The sequence below is a fragment of the Hemicordylus capensis genome, chromosome 2, assembly GCF_027244095.1.
Source record: "Hemicordylus capensis ecotype Gifberg chromosome 2, rHemCap1.1.pri, whole genome shotgun sequence".
Taxonomy (NCBI): domain Eukaryota; kingdom Metazoa; phylum Chordata; class Lepidosauria; order Squamata; family Cordylidae; genus Hemicordylus; species Hemicordylus capensis.
In genome coordinates, this window is record NC_069658.1 from 213795386 (window position 1) to 213810497 (window position 15112).

Genomic DNA, 15112 nt, shown 5'->3' on the forward strand with positions numbered 1-15112 from the left:
GCACCAGCCACTGGCAGCTTCCACAAAAGTAAGTTGGAAACTGCAGGGTGGTGTTGGTGGAATAGGCCAAGCCTGTGGCACATTTTGCCTGGCTTTCTGTGCTCTAAATTGTGGCTCTTGAAGCCTTCTCTCCTCCCCACCCCCCACCCCAAATGAGCATCTACGTGTTGCCTTGCAAATCAGCTTTAAGACTTCTTCCCGTTCAAGGCTGGGGGATTCTGGGGACGAAGCCAATTTGGAGCCGTGTCTTTCTGCGTCTGTGTAAACATCCCCCACCACCCCACCCCTGTGATGCAGTCCAGAAATCGGACCCCCAAAGCTGCTGGTAGCCTTCGGAAGCTGCCATGGGGGGACTGTTGCTTTCTGTACCCAAGGAGTTGGGTTTCTTTAGCCCAGAGAAGACCAAAGGAGCACAGGGTAGCCGTCTCCAGCTATCAAAAGGGCTGCCGCATAGGAGGAGTGGATGACTTCTCTGTTGTTCCTGAGGGCAGGACTTAGAACAGGTTGGAATGAGAAGGAAGCAGATTCAGGCTAGACCTTAGGAGGAATTTCCTAATTTCCTGACTGAGAGCGGTTGGACAGTGGAACAGTCTGCCTCATGCAATGGAGGCCTCTCTTTTGCTGGAGGCTTTCAAACGGGCTGGATGTTCATCTGTCAAGTGCTGAGCAGAAGGTTGGACTAGAGGATCTTCAAGGTCCCTTCCATCGCCATCATTCTAGGATTCCATGAATTACAAAGAAGTGCAGAAGAGGGCACTCGAGATTATTTTATTTATTTAACATTTCTATATGCACAAAATGCACAAGTTTCTGGGCGGTTTACAAGTATACAATAAAAACAAATTGAGGTTAAAAATATTACAACAACTTAAAATTTGAAAATGTTAAAACTATTAAAAATCATCAGGCTATTAAAACAGTATCTAATTAAAAGCCTGGTGAAAAAATGTGTCTTGACTGCCTTTTCAAAAGTTATCAGAGATGGGGAGGCATTTCTTTCAGCAGGAAGTGTGTTCCAAAACCTTGGGGCAGCAATGGAGAAGGCCCGTCCCTGAGCAGCCACCAGAACCTCTCCAGATGATCTCAATGGGCGGTGGGGTTCATAGCGAAGAAGGCGTTCTCTTAAATACCCAAGCTGTTTAGGGCTTTATAGGTTATAACCAAGACCTTGTATTTTGCCTAGAAACTTATCAGCAACCAATGTAGATCTTTTAAGATAGGAGTGATATGGTCCCTCTGAGATGACCCAGAGATGAACCTGGCTGCTGCATTCTGGACCAACTGCAGTTTCTGGACTACATACAAAGGCAGCCCCACACAGAGTGCACTGCAGTAGTCAAGTCTGGAGGTGACCAGCAGATGTACTACGGTTCTGAGATCATTTATCTCAAGAAACAGACGCAGCTGGCGTATCAGCCGAAGCTGATAGAAGGCACTTCTGGCTGCTGCCTCAACCTGGGACACCAGGGAGAGACTTGGATCCAGAAGCACCCCCAGACTGTGTACCTGTTCCTTCTGGGGAAGTGTGATCCCATCCAGAACTGCCAGATCAAGATCAACATTATCTGGGCCTGGAGCACCTTCCTTACAAGGTAAGGCTACAACATCTGGGGCTCTTTAGTTTGGAAAAGAGGTGACTACAGGGAGACATGATAGATGTCATGGTGTATTAAAATAATGCATGGAGTAGAGAGAGTGGACAGAGAAATTTATCTCCCTCTCTCACAACACTAGAACCAGGGGTCATCCCATGAAACTAAAGGCCGGGGAATTTAGGACCGGCAGAAGTAAGTTCTTTTTCACGCAGGGCGTAATCAACCTATGGAGTTCTCTGCCACAGGATGTGGTGAGGGCCACCAGCTTGGATGGCTTTAAGTGTGGCTTAGACTGATTCACGGAGGACAGGTCTATCAGTGGCTACTAGTCTGGTGGCAACAGGCCATCTGCAGCCTCAAAGGCAGGATGCCTCTCAAATACCAGTTGCAGGAGAGAGGGCATGCCCTCAACTGCTTGCTTGTGGGCTCCCCGGTGCATCTGGTGAGCCATTGTGGGAAACGGGTTGTTGGACTAGATGGGCTTCCTTGGGCCTGATCGGGCAGGGCTGTTCTTCTGAAGCAAATTCAAGTCAAATTCAAGACTTCACGAGGACTTGCCTAAATGTCGGAGCTGTTTGACAGCCTTTTCTGCCTTTGCTGGCAGCTTCCAGGCAGAGGACAGGTGGCCATCGCTTAGGGATGCTGCATGTCGTTTCCTGCATCATTTCCCACCTGCTCTAACATTCTCTGCTTTCGTGCAAACTGGGAATTCCATTTTTTTGCTCCCTGCCCGTAGCTTCCCCCTAAACTATGCTCTTCACATGTGGCCCAGAATCCATGAGTCACCACAGAAACCTGGACAGTGACCTGAATGGGTTGTCCTACAACTGGGGAGCTGAAAGTTGTGGAGAATTAAGGAGGAGCAGGCAAGATTTGGGCAGGGCTTGTTTTGACAGCTCTGACCTGCGAGGTCACTAGAATCATGGTGCCCTCTTGAGCAATCTGGAGCAAGGTACTTTCTGTCTCGGTTAATTTTTTTTTTAAGAATGCAAATTGTGATGCTGTGGCATGTGGGTCACTGGGGTTGCTTAACCAACACCCCATGGCCTCCCTCCTAGATGCTATTAAAAGCCATTTTCTGGCCTCGTTCAGACTGCCTTGAAAGGCACCATTTAAAAATAACTCGTTGTGGTTAGACTCAAAGTACCACCAAGTGGGGTCAGGGCATGCTAGGTACATACTACATGTTTGGTTGTGTGGGGTGCTTCCCATAATCTTCCTCAGCTGCACAACAATCCTGTAAGGTAGGGTCAGCACAGCTTACTAGAGATGTGCAGATTTCATCCACGTTGGCTTTTTTTTTTTTTTTGGCCTGGAAATGGTGTTCCGCTCCTCCAGAACTCTGGTTTTGTTAGGATGGTTTCTTAAAATTAATTCCAGGAATGGACTAGGTGCATCCTGCTGCAGTTTGTTTGTTTTTTGCATTTCCCCTCCCTGTTACCAATGTACAAGGGAATGGATAAAAAGGGAGCCTCTCAGTTTCATGGCAGTCTACTGGAGGTTCAGGACAAACGTGGGGAGGCTGCGCTGTGCTGTGCTTGTGAGTTTAGCAGAAGCATCTAAGAACAGCCCTGCTAGAGCAGACCCATCTAGTCCAGCATCCTGTTTCACACAGTGGCCCACCAGATGTCCCTGAGAAGCCCACAGGCAAGAGCTGGGGTCATCCCCGCCCTCTTGCAATTGGTAATTAGAGGCAGCTTGCCACCACCTGTCCGCTGTTGGGAACAGGATGCTGGAACCGGTGGACTTGTTCCCTTTTGCTCATGAGGACTAGAAGCAATGGGTTGGAATTTAGAAGGCAGCAGATCTAGGCTAGACATTGGGCAAGATTTCCTAACCGTAAGAGCTGTTGGACAGTGGAACAGTCTGCCTTGTGTAGTGGTGGGCTGCTCTTCACCAGGGTTTTCCATCCAGGCGAGGCCTGCACAGCTCCCTATCGAGGATGCTGGAGCAGATCCTTGCACTGAACAGCGGTGGGGGTGGACTAGAAGATCTCCAAGGTGCTCCAAACACTCTGCTTCTGTGACCTAATGCCGTCTAATCATACATCTAAGACAGCAGATCTCCTCTTATCCATTCCGCTGGATGCTGGGTCTTTGGATCAGGCTAGCTAAACCGAGCCTCCATATACAGGGGCAGCCGGCATCGGCAGACCTCATGGCTGGATAAGCAGACGGGGAGGGCAGTTCCTTCAGGCCCTGCTTGTGGGTTTTCTGGAGGCTATCCGGATGGCCGTTGCAGGACGAGGAAGCTGGGTTAGGTGAATCCTCGGCTTGGACATCTGAGTCGTCTTCTGTGTTTCCTCTAAGCAAAAGGACCATCTGAACGTGGGCCCCCACTCTGTGGGGGAGAGGTGAATGCCGGCTATGCTTTTTTGGGACACGGCCCTTGTGCAGTGACCGCTTAATGTCCACGAGGTCTTCCAGATCCACATTCTGCTTCTGCCTTGCGGGCCACTGACAGACTCTAGATGCCGTTCTGATGCGCTGTGCCTTGACTGTCAAGGCTGAGAAGCCTCCAGCTGTCCATTGCAGTCTACCTTCGGCACGTGCTTATCGAGAAGCTCGCATCGTTAGAGAGAAATGACACCCTGGCCCTGGCTCCTGCTTCCTTTTTGAAGGGACACATGTGGGCTGCAAGCCAAAATCCTGCTGCAAGGATTTTGCTGACCTCTGCTTAGGTTCTAGATTCTCTTTTGTTGCAGCTACATCGGAACCCTACGCATTCCTGTGGTCCGGATTTCAGTAGGCTCAGTACATGATACCACAGGACAGCTGTTGTAAGTCCTGCCTGGACCTAAGCCCCGGGGAGACTAGGATCCGTCTTTTCCCTAATTCTTCCTAATGTCTAGCTGAAATGTTATAATCCCGACCCACTGGTTTCATAGAAGTGTCAAGTTGGAAGGGACCTTGGAGATCTTCTAGGCCAACCCTCTGCTCAGTGGAGGCATCTTCTACTTACTGCAGCTTCTCTGATGGACTGTCTTCCTGCTGCTGTCCGAAAACCTCCGGAGAAGAAGATCCCTCCACTCTCCAACAGCTCTGACAGTTGGGAAATTCCTCCTGATGTTGTTTCAACCCATTGATTCTAGTCTTGCCTAGGGATAGGCAAAGAATGCAAACGAACGGATTCGAATTTGAATCGAAACTGCTTGTGCAGAATGGGACTCATTTGAATTGACACATGAACAGAATTCTATTTGAATTCGCCTGGATTCAATTCGATTCAAATAAATCCCATTCTGTGCAAGCCAGTAGAATGGACTCAAATTTGATTTGAGCAACAGAAAAGAAAAGGTGCTCCTTCTATGCAACAACCTTTCGGACCTTTGAAGCTAGCAATCATCTCGCCCCCACTCATAGTAATCTCTTCTCCAGTCTAAACATGCACACTCTTTATCTGTTCCTCATAGGACTTTTTTCTAGACCCCTCACCCTCTGGATTGCTCTCCTCTCTGAATCCATTCGTTTCTCAACATCCTTCTTAAAATGTGATGCCCAGAATTGGCCATGCTATTCCAAGTGAGATCTGAGCAGTGCAGAACAGAATGATTATTGTGATCTGTGTGCCACGCCTCTGTTAATGCCGTCGAAGATCGCATTCGCTTGTTTAGCTGCTGCATCACACTGCTGGCTTGTGTCGAGCTAGTAGCTGCCTAAATCATTTTCATGTGTACTGATGCCAAGCCCGCCCACCCCCACCCCACACTCTATTTGTTTTGAATATCCTAGAACTGTAAGGGACCTTAGAGATCTTCTTGTCCAACCCCTACAGGTTTTAACCAAATAAACTTTGCATTTCTCTGAACTTTATCTTGTGGATTTTGACCTAATGTTCAAGCGTGTCTCCACATGTATGTGGAGTGTGTTGGTGGTTCCAACACTTGACCATAGCAGATTAATATGCAGGTCTTTTCCAAGTAGGTCAGTCTCATTAGAAGTGGGGAAACTGGATGGCCAGAGGAAATGAGTCATCTGGGGGGTCAGCATTAATGCATCTTTCATCCCTCTGTGGTTATCTTATGCAAACTGCTTCTAATGGGTGCATTTGTGACCAATGGAAGGTGGTTTGCCCACACTAAACTTATTTGTCTTAAGTGCTCCTTTCCTTTTATAAGTTCCCTCCTTCGAGGCATATCCTGTTTTGTTTACAACAAGGTAACCAGGAGTTGTTCAGCTTGCCTTAACAGTGTAAACGTATTCCTCTCTCGCCCTGGACAGCTCCAAAACTAAAATGAGCACAGGTAGCTGCCATATACAGAGTCTGGCCCTTTGTCTAGCAAGCTAAGTATTGTCTGCACAGACTGGCAGCGGCTGTCTCTCATCCTGTAGCAAATGCCTGTACTTCGCAAAGGGGTTGGTCCCTTCTGACTCTGATTCTACGATTCTACATAGGTGATTGTGTCAAGATTGTGTTTTTGTAGTAGTGTTTCAATCAGTTTCACTGTGTGCATCTTTGAAGAGCGGGGGAAAGACACAGAGGAGTGAAATTAAAAAAACCTTGCAAATTTTAAGAGTTTGGGAATAAGCTGTTATTTCCAAATGTTTGGAAATAAGGAAGAATTCCTACTGCATCTATTTCACATTGGAAGCAAGACGGGCCATTTGGAATTTGGATATCCAAGGGAAAGTACTGATTTGGAAGAATCCTGGTTCTTAAAAGATTAAATTCTTTAAAGAATGAAATCTTACCACACTACTGAAAACCAAACCAAATTTTTGTAAGACTTACCCCAATTCCAGAGCATCATCCAGGAAAGGGACATAGTGTGGCAGTAGCCAAGAACACCTCTTGGCATCTCCAAGTCGTCCCGATTTACATGAGTAGCTGATGAACTTAAGGAGATATTGCTGCACAAACTTATAAGTTAGGCACATAGGAAGCTGCCTTATACGGAGTCAGACATGTCGTCCATCTAGCTTAGTAGTGCCTGCATGGACAGGCAGTGGTTCTCTAAGTTTCCAGGCAGGAGGGATGTGCATGAACCTGTGCAGAGGCCCTTTTATGGGTTCGAAACGGGTTCGAAAGGATGGCAGTTCGGCCGGTTCGAAGGTGGGGGCGATACCTTGAAGTGCGGGGGAGGGCGCTCTTCCCCTTCCCCTCGCGTTTCGCTTGCCGGTTCTGCACTCTAAAAGGGTCCGGTGGGCAGGCAGCAGCGGTGCACCTCCTTGCTGCTTTGTTGCCTCATAGTTTTTATGCTTGTATTTTATAGATTTTAAATTTGGTTTGTTTTTATATTTTTAGCTTCATATTCTTATTGTCATTTTATTGTATTTTTTTTAAACTTTTGTAAACTGCCTTGAGATTGTGTTTCATGAAAGACAGTATATAAATCTGTGTGTGTGTGTGTGTGTATTTGTGCATGTGTGTGTGTGTGTGTGTGTGTGTAATTTGTATACCACCCAAAATGCAAGTCTTTGGGCAGTTTACAACAAAATAATAAAAAACAAACATGACAACAATTTAAAATTTAAAAGGTTAAAACTATTTTTAAAAACCAAACACTTAAAACAGCATCTAATTAAAAGCCTGGATGAACAAATGTGTCTTGACTGCCTTTTAAGAAGTTGCCAGAGATGGGGAGGCTCTGATTTCAGCAGGGAGCTTGTTCCAAAGTCCAGGGGCTGCAATGGAGAAGTCCCGTCCCTGAGTAGCCACCAGACGAGCCGGTGGCAACTGCAGATGGACCTCTCCTGATGATCTCAAGGGGCGGTGTGGTTCATAGCAAAGAAGACGTTCTCCTAAATAGCCAGGGCCCAAGCTGTTTAAGGCTTTATAGGTTATAACCAAGATCTTGTATTTTGCCCGGAAACTTATCAGCAACCAGTGCAGATAGAAGTGATAGGGTCTCTCCGAGATGACCCAGAGACCAACCTGGCTGCCGCATTCCGGACCAGCTGCAGTTTCCGGACTGTGTACAAAGGCAGCCCCATGTAGAGCGCATTGCAGTAGTCAAGGTACTTCTGGTCCGATGGGGCAACAGAGGGGCAGGGAGGTACACTGCTGCTCTGCTGGACCCTTTTAAAGTGCAACGCCGGTGGGTGAAACGCAGCACAGGACGCTGGACTAGATGGGCCTCCTCGGGCCTGATCCCGCAGGGCTGTTCTTACGTTCTAATGTTTCCCCACCCTTAAAGGCATCCCCGGCCGCCCCCTGCCGGTTCCGTGCACATCCCTAGCAGGCAGGGCGTGTCTTTCACAGTCCTAAGTAGAGACGGCACCAGGGATTGAACCGGGGCCCTTCTGCAGCCGAGCAGTGCCTCTGCCCCTGAGCTGGGGCTCTCCAGACCTTGGGCAGCCGTCTTCCCCAGCCCGACCAAGCTGAGATGCCATGGGAAAGCAAACACAGTCTCTCGGGGAGCATTTCCAGGACCGGGTTCACATTCAACCTGGTTCTTCCTTCCCTCCTTTTAAATTTTATTTTATTATAACAAAAACAATAAATAAGGCAAAAGCATTAAATAGAATATACATATAATCAAGTCGTCCAAGATGGGCAGCTGTCCCTATGTCAGGAGAGGAGCGTGGGGAGGAAATGGGTGGAAGGGTGCTCTCGGCGTGTCTTCGGCCCCCGCTTAGGGATGCCCTGGCCGTTGAGGGACAGGTACATTGGCCGCCCCTCGTGGTCCCAGCGTAGCGAGGCATAGGTGTTGTAGCCGTTCTCCTCGATCCGCTCCTTAAAGGTGCAGTTGGGGTTGTAGGCTTTCTGGAGGTGGCGGCGGGGGCGGGGGGGGGAGAGAAGAAAAGGAGTGTGGAGCTGTAACATATGAAGCTGCTGTATGCAGAGTCTGACCCTTGTTCCCTTTAGCTCAGGGTTGTCTACCCTGACTGGCAGCAGCGCTCTCAGGTTTCTGGCAAGGGCCTTTCCTAGCCCTGCTTGGGGACGCCAGGAATTAAAACGGGGACCTTTTTTGTAGGCAAAGCAGAAGCTCTGCTATGGCCTTGCTTAAAAGGGTCAGATGAAAACATGGGAAGCAGGGGTATAGCTGGATGGGTGGATGGGAAGAACCCAGGGCCCTCTAGCCCCATCCCACCCCTCCCACCCCTCCCCATTTTCTTCATTTCCTCAATTTTTTCACTCTGAGGGGCTGCTGGGGAGAGGGGTGAACACAGCCCCCCCTCCCCTAGCTGTGCCCCTCACAGGAAGCTGCCTGAAACAAGTCAGAACCTTGACCCGTCCAGCTCATTATTTTCGGCACTGAGTGGGGCCTTTTGTTTGCAAAACCTTCACTGTTGTTTTTTTGTTCCAATTGTTCTGACTAGGATTATGATCCTGTTCCAGTTGCCACCTTGAGGCTTCTACAAAAAGGTGGGGGTGGCCATTCGTGGGCTCTCAGACTTGGGTCCCCGGAGGGTGTTGGACTTGAACTCCCACAATGTCGGAGGAGGATGGGAGTTGGAGTCCAACAACAGCTGGGGACCCACGTTTGAGAACACACACACACACACACACACACACACACACACACACCCGGTAAAATGCATTTTTTGCTTGCCCCCAGAAGAGCCAGGCTGCCCTTGGTCTAGCCAAGAAATTTAGGACCGACAAGAGGAAGTACTTTGTCACACAACACATGATCAACCTATGGAATTCTCTGCCACAAGATGTGGTGACAGCCAACAGCCCGGATGGCTTTAAGAAGGGATTAGATAAATTCATGGAGGAGAGGGCTATCAAGGGCTACTAGTCCGGTGCCACCTCCAGCCTTGGAGGCAAGATGCCTCTAAATACCAGTTGCAGGGGAGCAACCACAAGAGAGAGGCCATGCCCTCACCTCTTGCCTGTGGGCTCCCCAGAGGCACCTGGTGGGCCACTGTGTGAAACAGGATGCTGGACTGGATAGGCCTTGGGACTGAACCCAGCAGGGCTTTCCCTAAGTACTAATGTGAGGCTGTAGGAAGAGGCGGAGATAATAATAAACTGAAATCTGTCATCAATATCAACAGGTGACCTTGAGCCAATCACTAGCTCTCCATTACCGACCTACTTCTCAGGGTAGTTGTGATTGAGAATAACATTAGGTAATCCAATAGATGTGCTGTCATAAGGTCCTTCTAAGGAAGGGCGGGGTACAAATAAGATGGTAATTCAATGCATAGCTTGTCCATGGTCACCTTGCACAAATGGTGGTGTGTACGAGCTGAAATGTAAGATTGCTCAGCTCTGTCTAGTGTTGGGGAAATCACAGCTATCTGGTCTACCATAGCTTTTAAAAAAAAATGCTTATGCATGTCCGTCTTCCTGGCCATTGGCTGGCTGCTGTGATGTCACAGAATGTTGATAGACCTCCAAACTGCTCAGCTGGAAACTGCCAGGAAGAGAACATTGACCCAGCACTCCTGCTGTTGGGGAAGTGAAAGGGATTTTTGGATGAGGGGGGCAAAACTCCCACTGGAGCTTGGGTCAGGGAGGGAAATTTTTAGCAGGGAAGATGAGTGGCGAGGTGCTGGGTACAAACACTGTGGCCCAAATGGAGAGGCAAGCTGGTCTTGTGGTAACAAGCATGACTTGTCCTCTTAGCTAAGCTGGGTCTACCCTGGTTGCATATGAATGGGAGACTTGATGTGTGAGCACTGGAAGATATTTCCCTTCTTAGGGGATGGAGCCGCTCTGGGAAGAGCAGAAGGTTCCAAGTGCCCTCCCTGGCTTCCCCAAGATAGAGCTGAGAGAGACTCCTGCCTGCAACCTTGGAGAAGCTGCTGCCAGTCTGTGAAGACGATACTGACCTAAATGGACCAAGGGTCTGACTCAGTATATGGCAGCTTCCCTATATTCCTATGAATCTGAAGAGGATTCTGGGAGTTAAGGGGTAATTGAAATCTGGATGAGAAAAGTGAGACTGTGCAGAGTGCTTCCCGCCCCCCCACCCACCCCCATTGCAATGAACCCTCTTTCATTTGGGGCTAGGAGAGACACAGCATCAACCCCCTGGGTTCCTTCCTAGTGAGAGGAATAAAGTTGCAGTGTTACCGTTCCGTAGATCTTCCCCTTCCTGTTCATTGCCAGGTAGAAGCCACTGTGGACTGTCCGGATCACAACAATCCCCACACGGACGGAGCGGATCTCCACGATGCCTAGAAGAGGAAGGAGGGGAACCTTGAATGCCGGGGTCCATGCTGGTCACTGGTGCACAGTGGGCAGATCTCTAAAAAGACACCCCCTTGCCACCCACCCTCAGAATTAAGGAGTTAGGCCTCCATCAGAAATTGCCCCTATCCTAAATGGAACCCTCACGCCTTAATTCTGAGGCTGGGTGGTGAGCGGGCTCCTTTGGGCACAGCAACCCAAATCTGCATTAGGGAACTGCCATATACTGAGTCAGACCATTGGTCTATCTAGCTCAGTATTGTCTTCACAGACTGGCAGCAGCTTCTCCAAGGTTGCAGTTAGGAATCTCTCTCAGCCCTATCTTGGAGATGCTGCCAGGGAGGGAACTTGGAACCTAGATGCTCTTCCCAGAGCGGCTTCATCCCCTGAGGGGAATATCTTGCAGTGCTCACACATCAAGTCTCCCATTCATATGCAACCAGGGCAGACCCTGCTTAGCTATGGGGACAAGTCATGCTTGCTACCACAAGACCAGCTCTCCCCCCTCATTGTCCCCCTAAGTACAGCACAGCTTGTTGATTCCCTCACATCCCCCTACCCTACTATTCATTTGTTTGTTTGTTTGTCACATTTGTACACCGCCCCACACTTCCGTCTCTGGGTGGTTAACAATTGCATAAAACAAGTTAAGATATATACAAAAACTTAAAACAATGTAACAATTTAAAGATCACCCACAAATTAAAACCTTAAATTTTTTCTTCTTCTTCTACTAGTAACGTCACTGTACGCCTGGGTTCATAGCTCTGTCGGGGAGCTCTGTATAACCCTGTAAATAAGTCAGTTACGTTACTGACATCTGTGTGGAGCCTAAATTCAACAGTCAAGATTCCACTGGAGTTCTTGGTGGAAAACGGTGTTCCCTATAAGTTGTGTGCGTATGCGCATGCTCACGGGTTTTTTGATGTCTGCTCAGTTCATTTTAGATCCTGCTGAGGCTGAATCAGGCAGGCCCCATTCTGAATGCAGGTGCGCGCACACTGCCTTGATAGTGTGCAGAAGAGGGCAACCAAGGTGCCTGGAGCACCTTCCTTATGAGGCAAGGCTACAACACCTGGGGCTGTTTAGTTTAGAAAAAAAATGACTGTGGGGAGACATGATGGAGGTCTATAAAATCATGCATGGTGTGGAGAAAGTGGATAGAGAGACATTCTTCTCCCTCTCACAAAACACTAGAACCAGGGGTCATCCCATGACATTGATTGCCGGGAAATCTAGGACCAACAAACGGAAGTACTTTTTCACACAACACATAATCCACTTGTGGAATTCTCTGCCACAAGTTGTGATGACAGCCAACAACCTGGATGGCTTTAAGAGGGGTTTGGATCACTTCATGGAGGAGAGGCCTATCAAGGGCTACTAGTCGGAGGGCTACAGGCCACCTCCAGCCTCAAAGGCAGGATGCCTCTGAATATCAGTTACAGGGGAGTCACAGCAGGAGAGAGAGCATGCCATCAACTCCTGCCTGTTGGCTTCCGGCGTCATCTGGTGGGCCACTGTGTGAAACAGGATGCTGGACTAGATGGGCCTCCTTGGGCCTGATCCAGCAGGGCTGTTCTTATGATACTGCTGCCCAGAACAAAACTCATTCCACACACAGATTTAAAAAAAGAAAGAGAACACTAGTGGGATATAAACCCAAGCCTTCACAAGCGTGGATTGTCCCCTTTGCTAAGCAGGGTCCACCCTAGTCTGCATATGAATGGGAGACTACATGTGTGAGCACTGTTCCAAGTTCCCTCCCTGGCATCTCCAAGATAGGGCTGAGAGAGACTCCTGCCTGTAACCCTGGAAAAGCGTTGCCAGTCTGTGTAGATAATACTGAGCTAGACGGATCAGTGGTCTGACTCAGTATATGGCAGCTTCCTGTGGACGAGCTGCAGATGTTGGTGGGGGGATCCCTCTGTGCATGGGCAGAGGCACTTTTATAAAACCTTACCGAAGATCTGTTTCCCTTAAAGAAAGGATGGCACCAAAAATGGGACGGTTGTAGATAAATAGCTAGAGGAGGAGCAGGAGGAGCGAGAAGACCAAGACGAACTTCAGCAGGTCAAGAGGGTATTCTGCTTACACCACAATGGGCATCAAACTTGAAAAAGTTCTAAGGGATCCTTTCAGATTAGAGGCACCAAAGCCAGAAATCTGTGCTCTGCCAGCCCTTTGAAAAGTCACGGAGGGCTTTGATTGAAACCATCCTCTTGCGGGCCTGGAGAGGTGAGTGTTCGTGAGCATCCATGGAAACCTCCCTGCCACAATCTCTACCTTATGGGGGGAAAGAATCTGACAGCTGTTTTTGCTTTTATATGTGCCCTTGGAAAATTGCGATCTATCTACAGAGAAACCCCGAGTTTCTGGACTAATTGGCGGGAAGGTCAGTCTGGATTCGGCCAAAGCGAGGCAAATAGCACATGGTCACAAAAGTTGCTAAAGTAAGGGGTGTTTTTTCCCCCCACACACAAATGTGTTGCTTTTGGGATGCAGAAAGTGATAGACCCCCCCCACCCCCACCCCCAAATAAAAAGGTTGGTACACTACCATGCAGAACCCTCTTGGGGACATGGAAAGTGATTTTTCTGCATGTGGTCGGGTTGCCTGGAATTTGCTCAGGATAGGGGTCAAGGGCAGAATAAGGAACCAAAATGGCCAAACTTCTGGTTCTATGAATGTTGTCTGGAAAATGGAGATTTCTATGTGTCTGTCCTTATTTTGCATAGTTCATCCTTAGTTTGCATAGTTCTTTGCCTAGCTATAGGGAAGCGTCCCAGAGACCTCTGCTTGTCCCTAAAGCCCCACTAGAAAGCCAACTTCATTTCCCACCCACTCCACAATGACATTTCACAGGTTCAAGTCTCTCTCCACCAGCATAAGGACTAGCAACTTGGTGGAGCAAAAGAGAGTCTGGGGATGCTCAAGGACCTTCATATCTTTATGGCACGTTTTGCCCTTCCAGAGCACTGAGGATTCAGAAGAATATAACCCAGAGCCCCAACCAGGTACTTACTGATCCAGCATCCTAATTCCCACAATGCCCACCACCACACACACACACCCCAAAACCACTCTAGGAAGTCCATAAGCATGGCCTGAAGGTGGCACCCCTCCCCCGTTGCCTATCCCCAGCATTGAGTAACCAGGGGTAGACTGCCTCTGTACATGGAGGTTCCATCCAGCCAATAGCCGTACCGGCCGCCACTCAACATCAACTACCATCCTGACTTACTGTTTGGACACTCTTTCCTCCGTGTCCCTCCGACTTTGCCGTTGCCGTCGATCCGCAGGAAGAAACGGGTGGAGGAAAAGAGCCGCCTCCAGCGCACGTCTCCCTCCAGGTGGTGGTAACTACGGACCCGCCTGCTGCCCACGACCCACCAGTGCCCGCCGTCTGCGTGGGAGGCCGTGTCTCCAGGCCCCTGGGCCAGTCCGCCGGACAGCAAGAACAGCAGAGGAAACCAGAAAATCAAACCACCGAGCGGTTCCCACCAACCCATTGCAGCCTGGGTCGTGGGGCAGATTGTTCCCCTCTGGCAAGGGCAGTCATGTGTTTCAGGGTGCCAGTGGGTGAGGATTTTTGACGGGATCCGGATGTTCCTGGTCTGCGATCAGGTACGGACAATGCCCCACCCCTCAGTCCATGGTGGGGGGGTCTGGACACCAACAGCAGGGTAGTCTTCAGTAGCTGGGTGGGGATCTTAGTGGGGTGAAAAAACTGGCAGCACCCACCTGCCTCTTTCTGAGCCAGCAAAGGTTTCTTGAGGTCTAGCCTCTTGTTGCTTTCCCCAACATCCGTCACCGCCTTTTGCTTTCAGTCAGCTTGGCGCTTCACTAAAGCCCAAAGGTTTAGGGCTTTGGGTTTCACAGGCAGTACCAGAAAGAGCACAGCACCAGCCGTGTACAGCTAAGCAACTGTGCCATTGACAAGGGAAAGAAAATCTTTCTTTTCCCCTTCCCTCCAGCTGCCCAGAAGCAGAGGGAGTGGCTAAACCTGCATCCCAACCAATAGCAGAATCCCAAAGGCGGGGCTAGGTGTGTTATTCCTCCTCCTCATTCATAAATCTGTTTTGGGACAGTCTAGTATGCTACCCCTGCTAACTGGGCAAAGAGGCACCTTTCAGCGTGGTGATTCTCTTTATTGAGCAGGGGGAGAGTAACTGGCCCTCTCCATCCCCAGCACAGCACCCCTCCAGTGACTGTTGCTGGTGTCTATCTTATGTTTCGTTTTAGAATGTGAGTCCTTTGGGGACAGGGAGCCATCTTATTTATTTATTGTTTCTCTTTGTAAACCACCCTGAGCTATTTTGGGAAGGGCGGTAGAGAAATTGAAATAATAATAATAATAATAATAATAATATTAATACATTGACAATAAAATTCAGCCATCCCAGGTCCTTGGGAAGGACTCGGTGTCT

At 49.1% G+C, this 15112-nt stretch overlaps 1 protein-coding gene across 1 annotated transcript; it reads right to left on the bottom strand.

Annotated features, from left to right (window-relative positions):
- Positions 1-7945: 7945 nt before the first annotated feature.
- Positions 7946-14652, bottom strand: FGF22 (fibroblast growth factor 22). The gene is made up of 3 exons (XM_053299163.1): positions 13927-14652; positions 10566-10669; positions 7946-8300 (listed from the first exon to the last, which is right to left on the bottom strand). Exons 1-3 carry the CDS (start codon positions 14192-14194, stop codon positions 8106-8108), a joined length of 567 nt encoding a protein of 188 aa, XP_053155138.1. The 5' UTR covers positions 14195-14652; the 3' UTR covers positions 7946-8105.
- Positions 14653-15112: the final 460 nt, after the last annotated feature.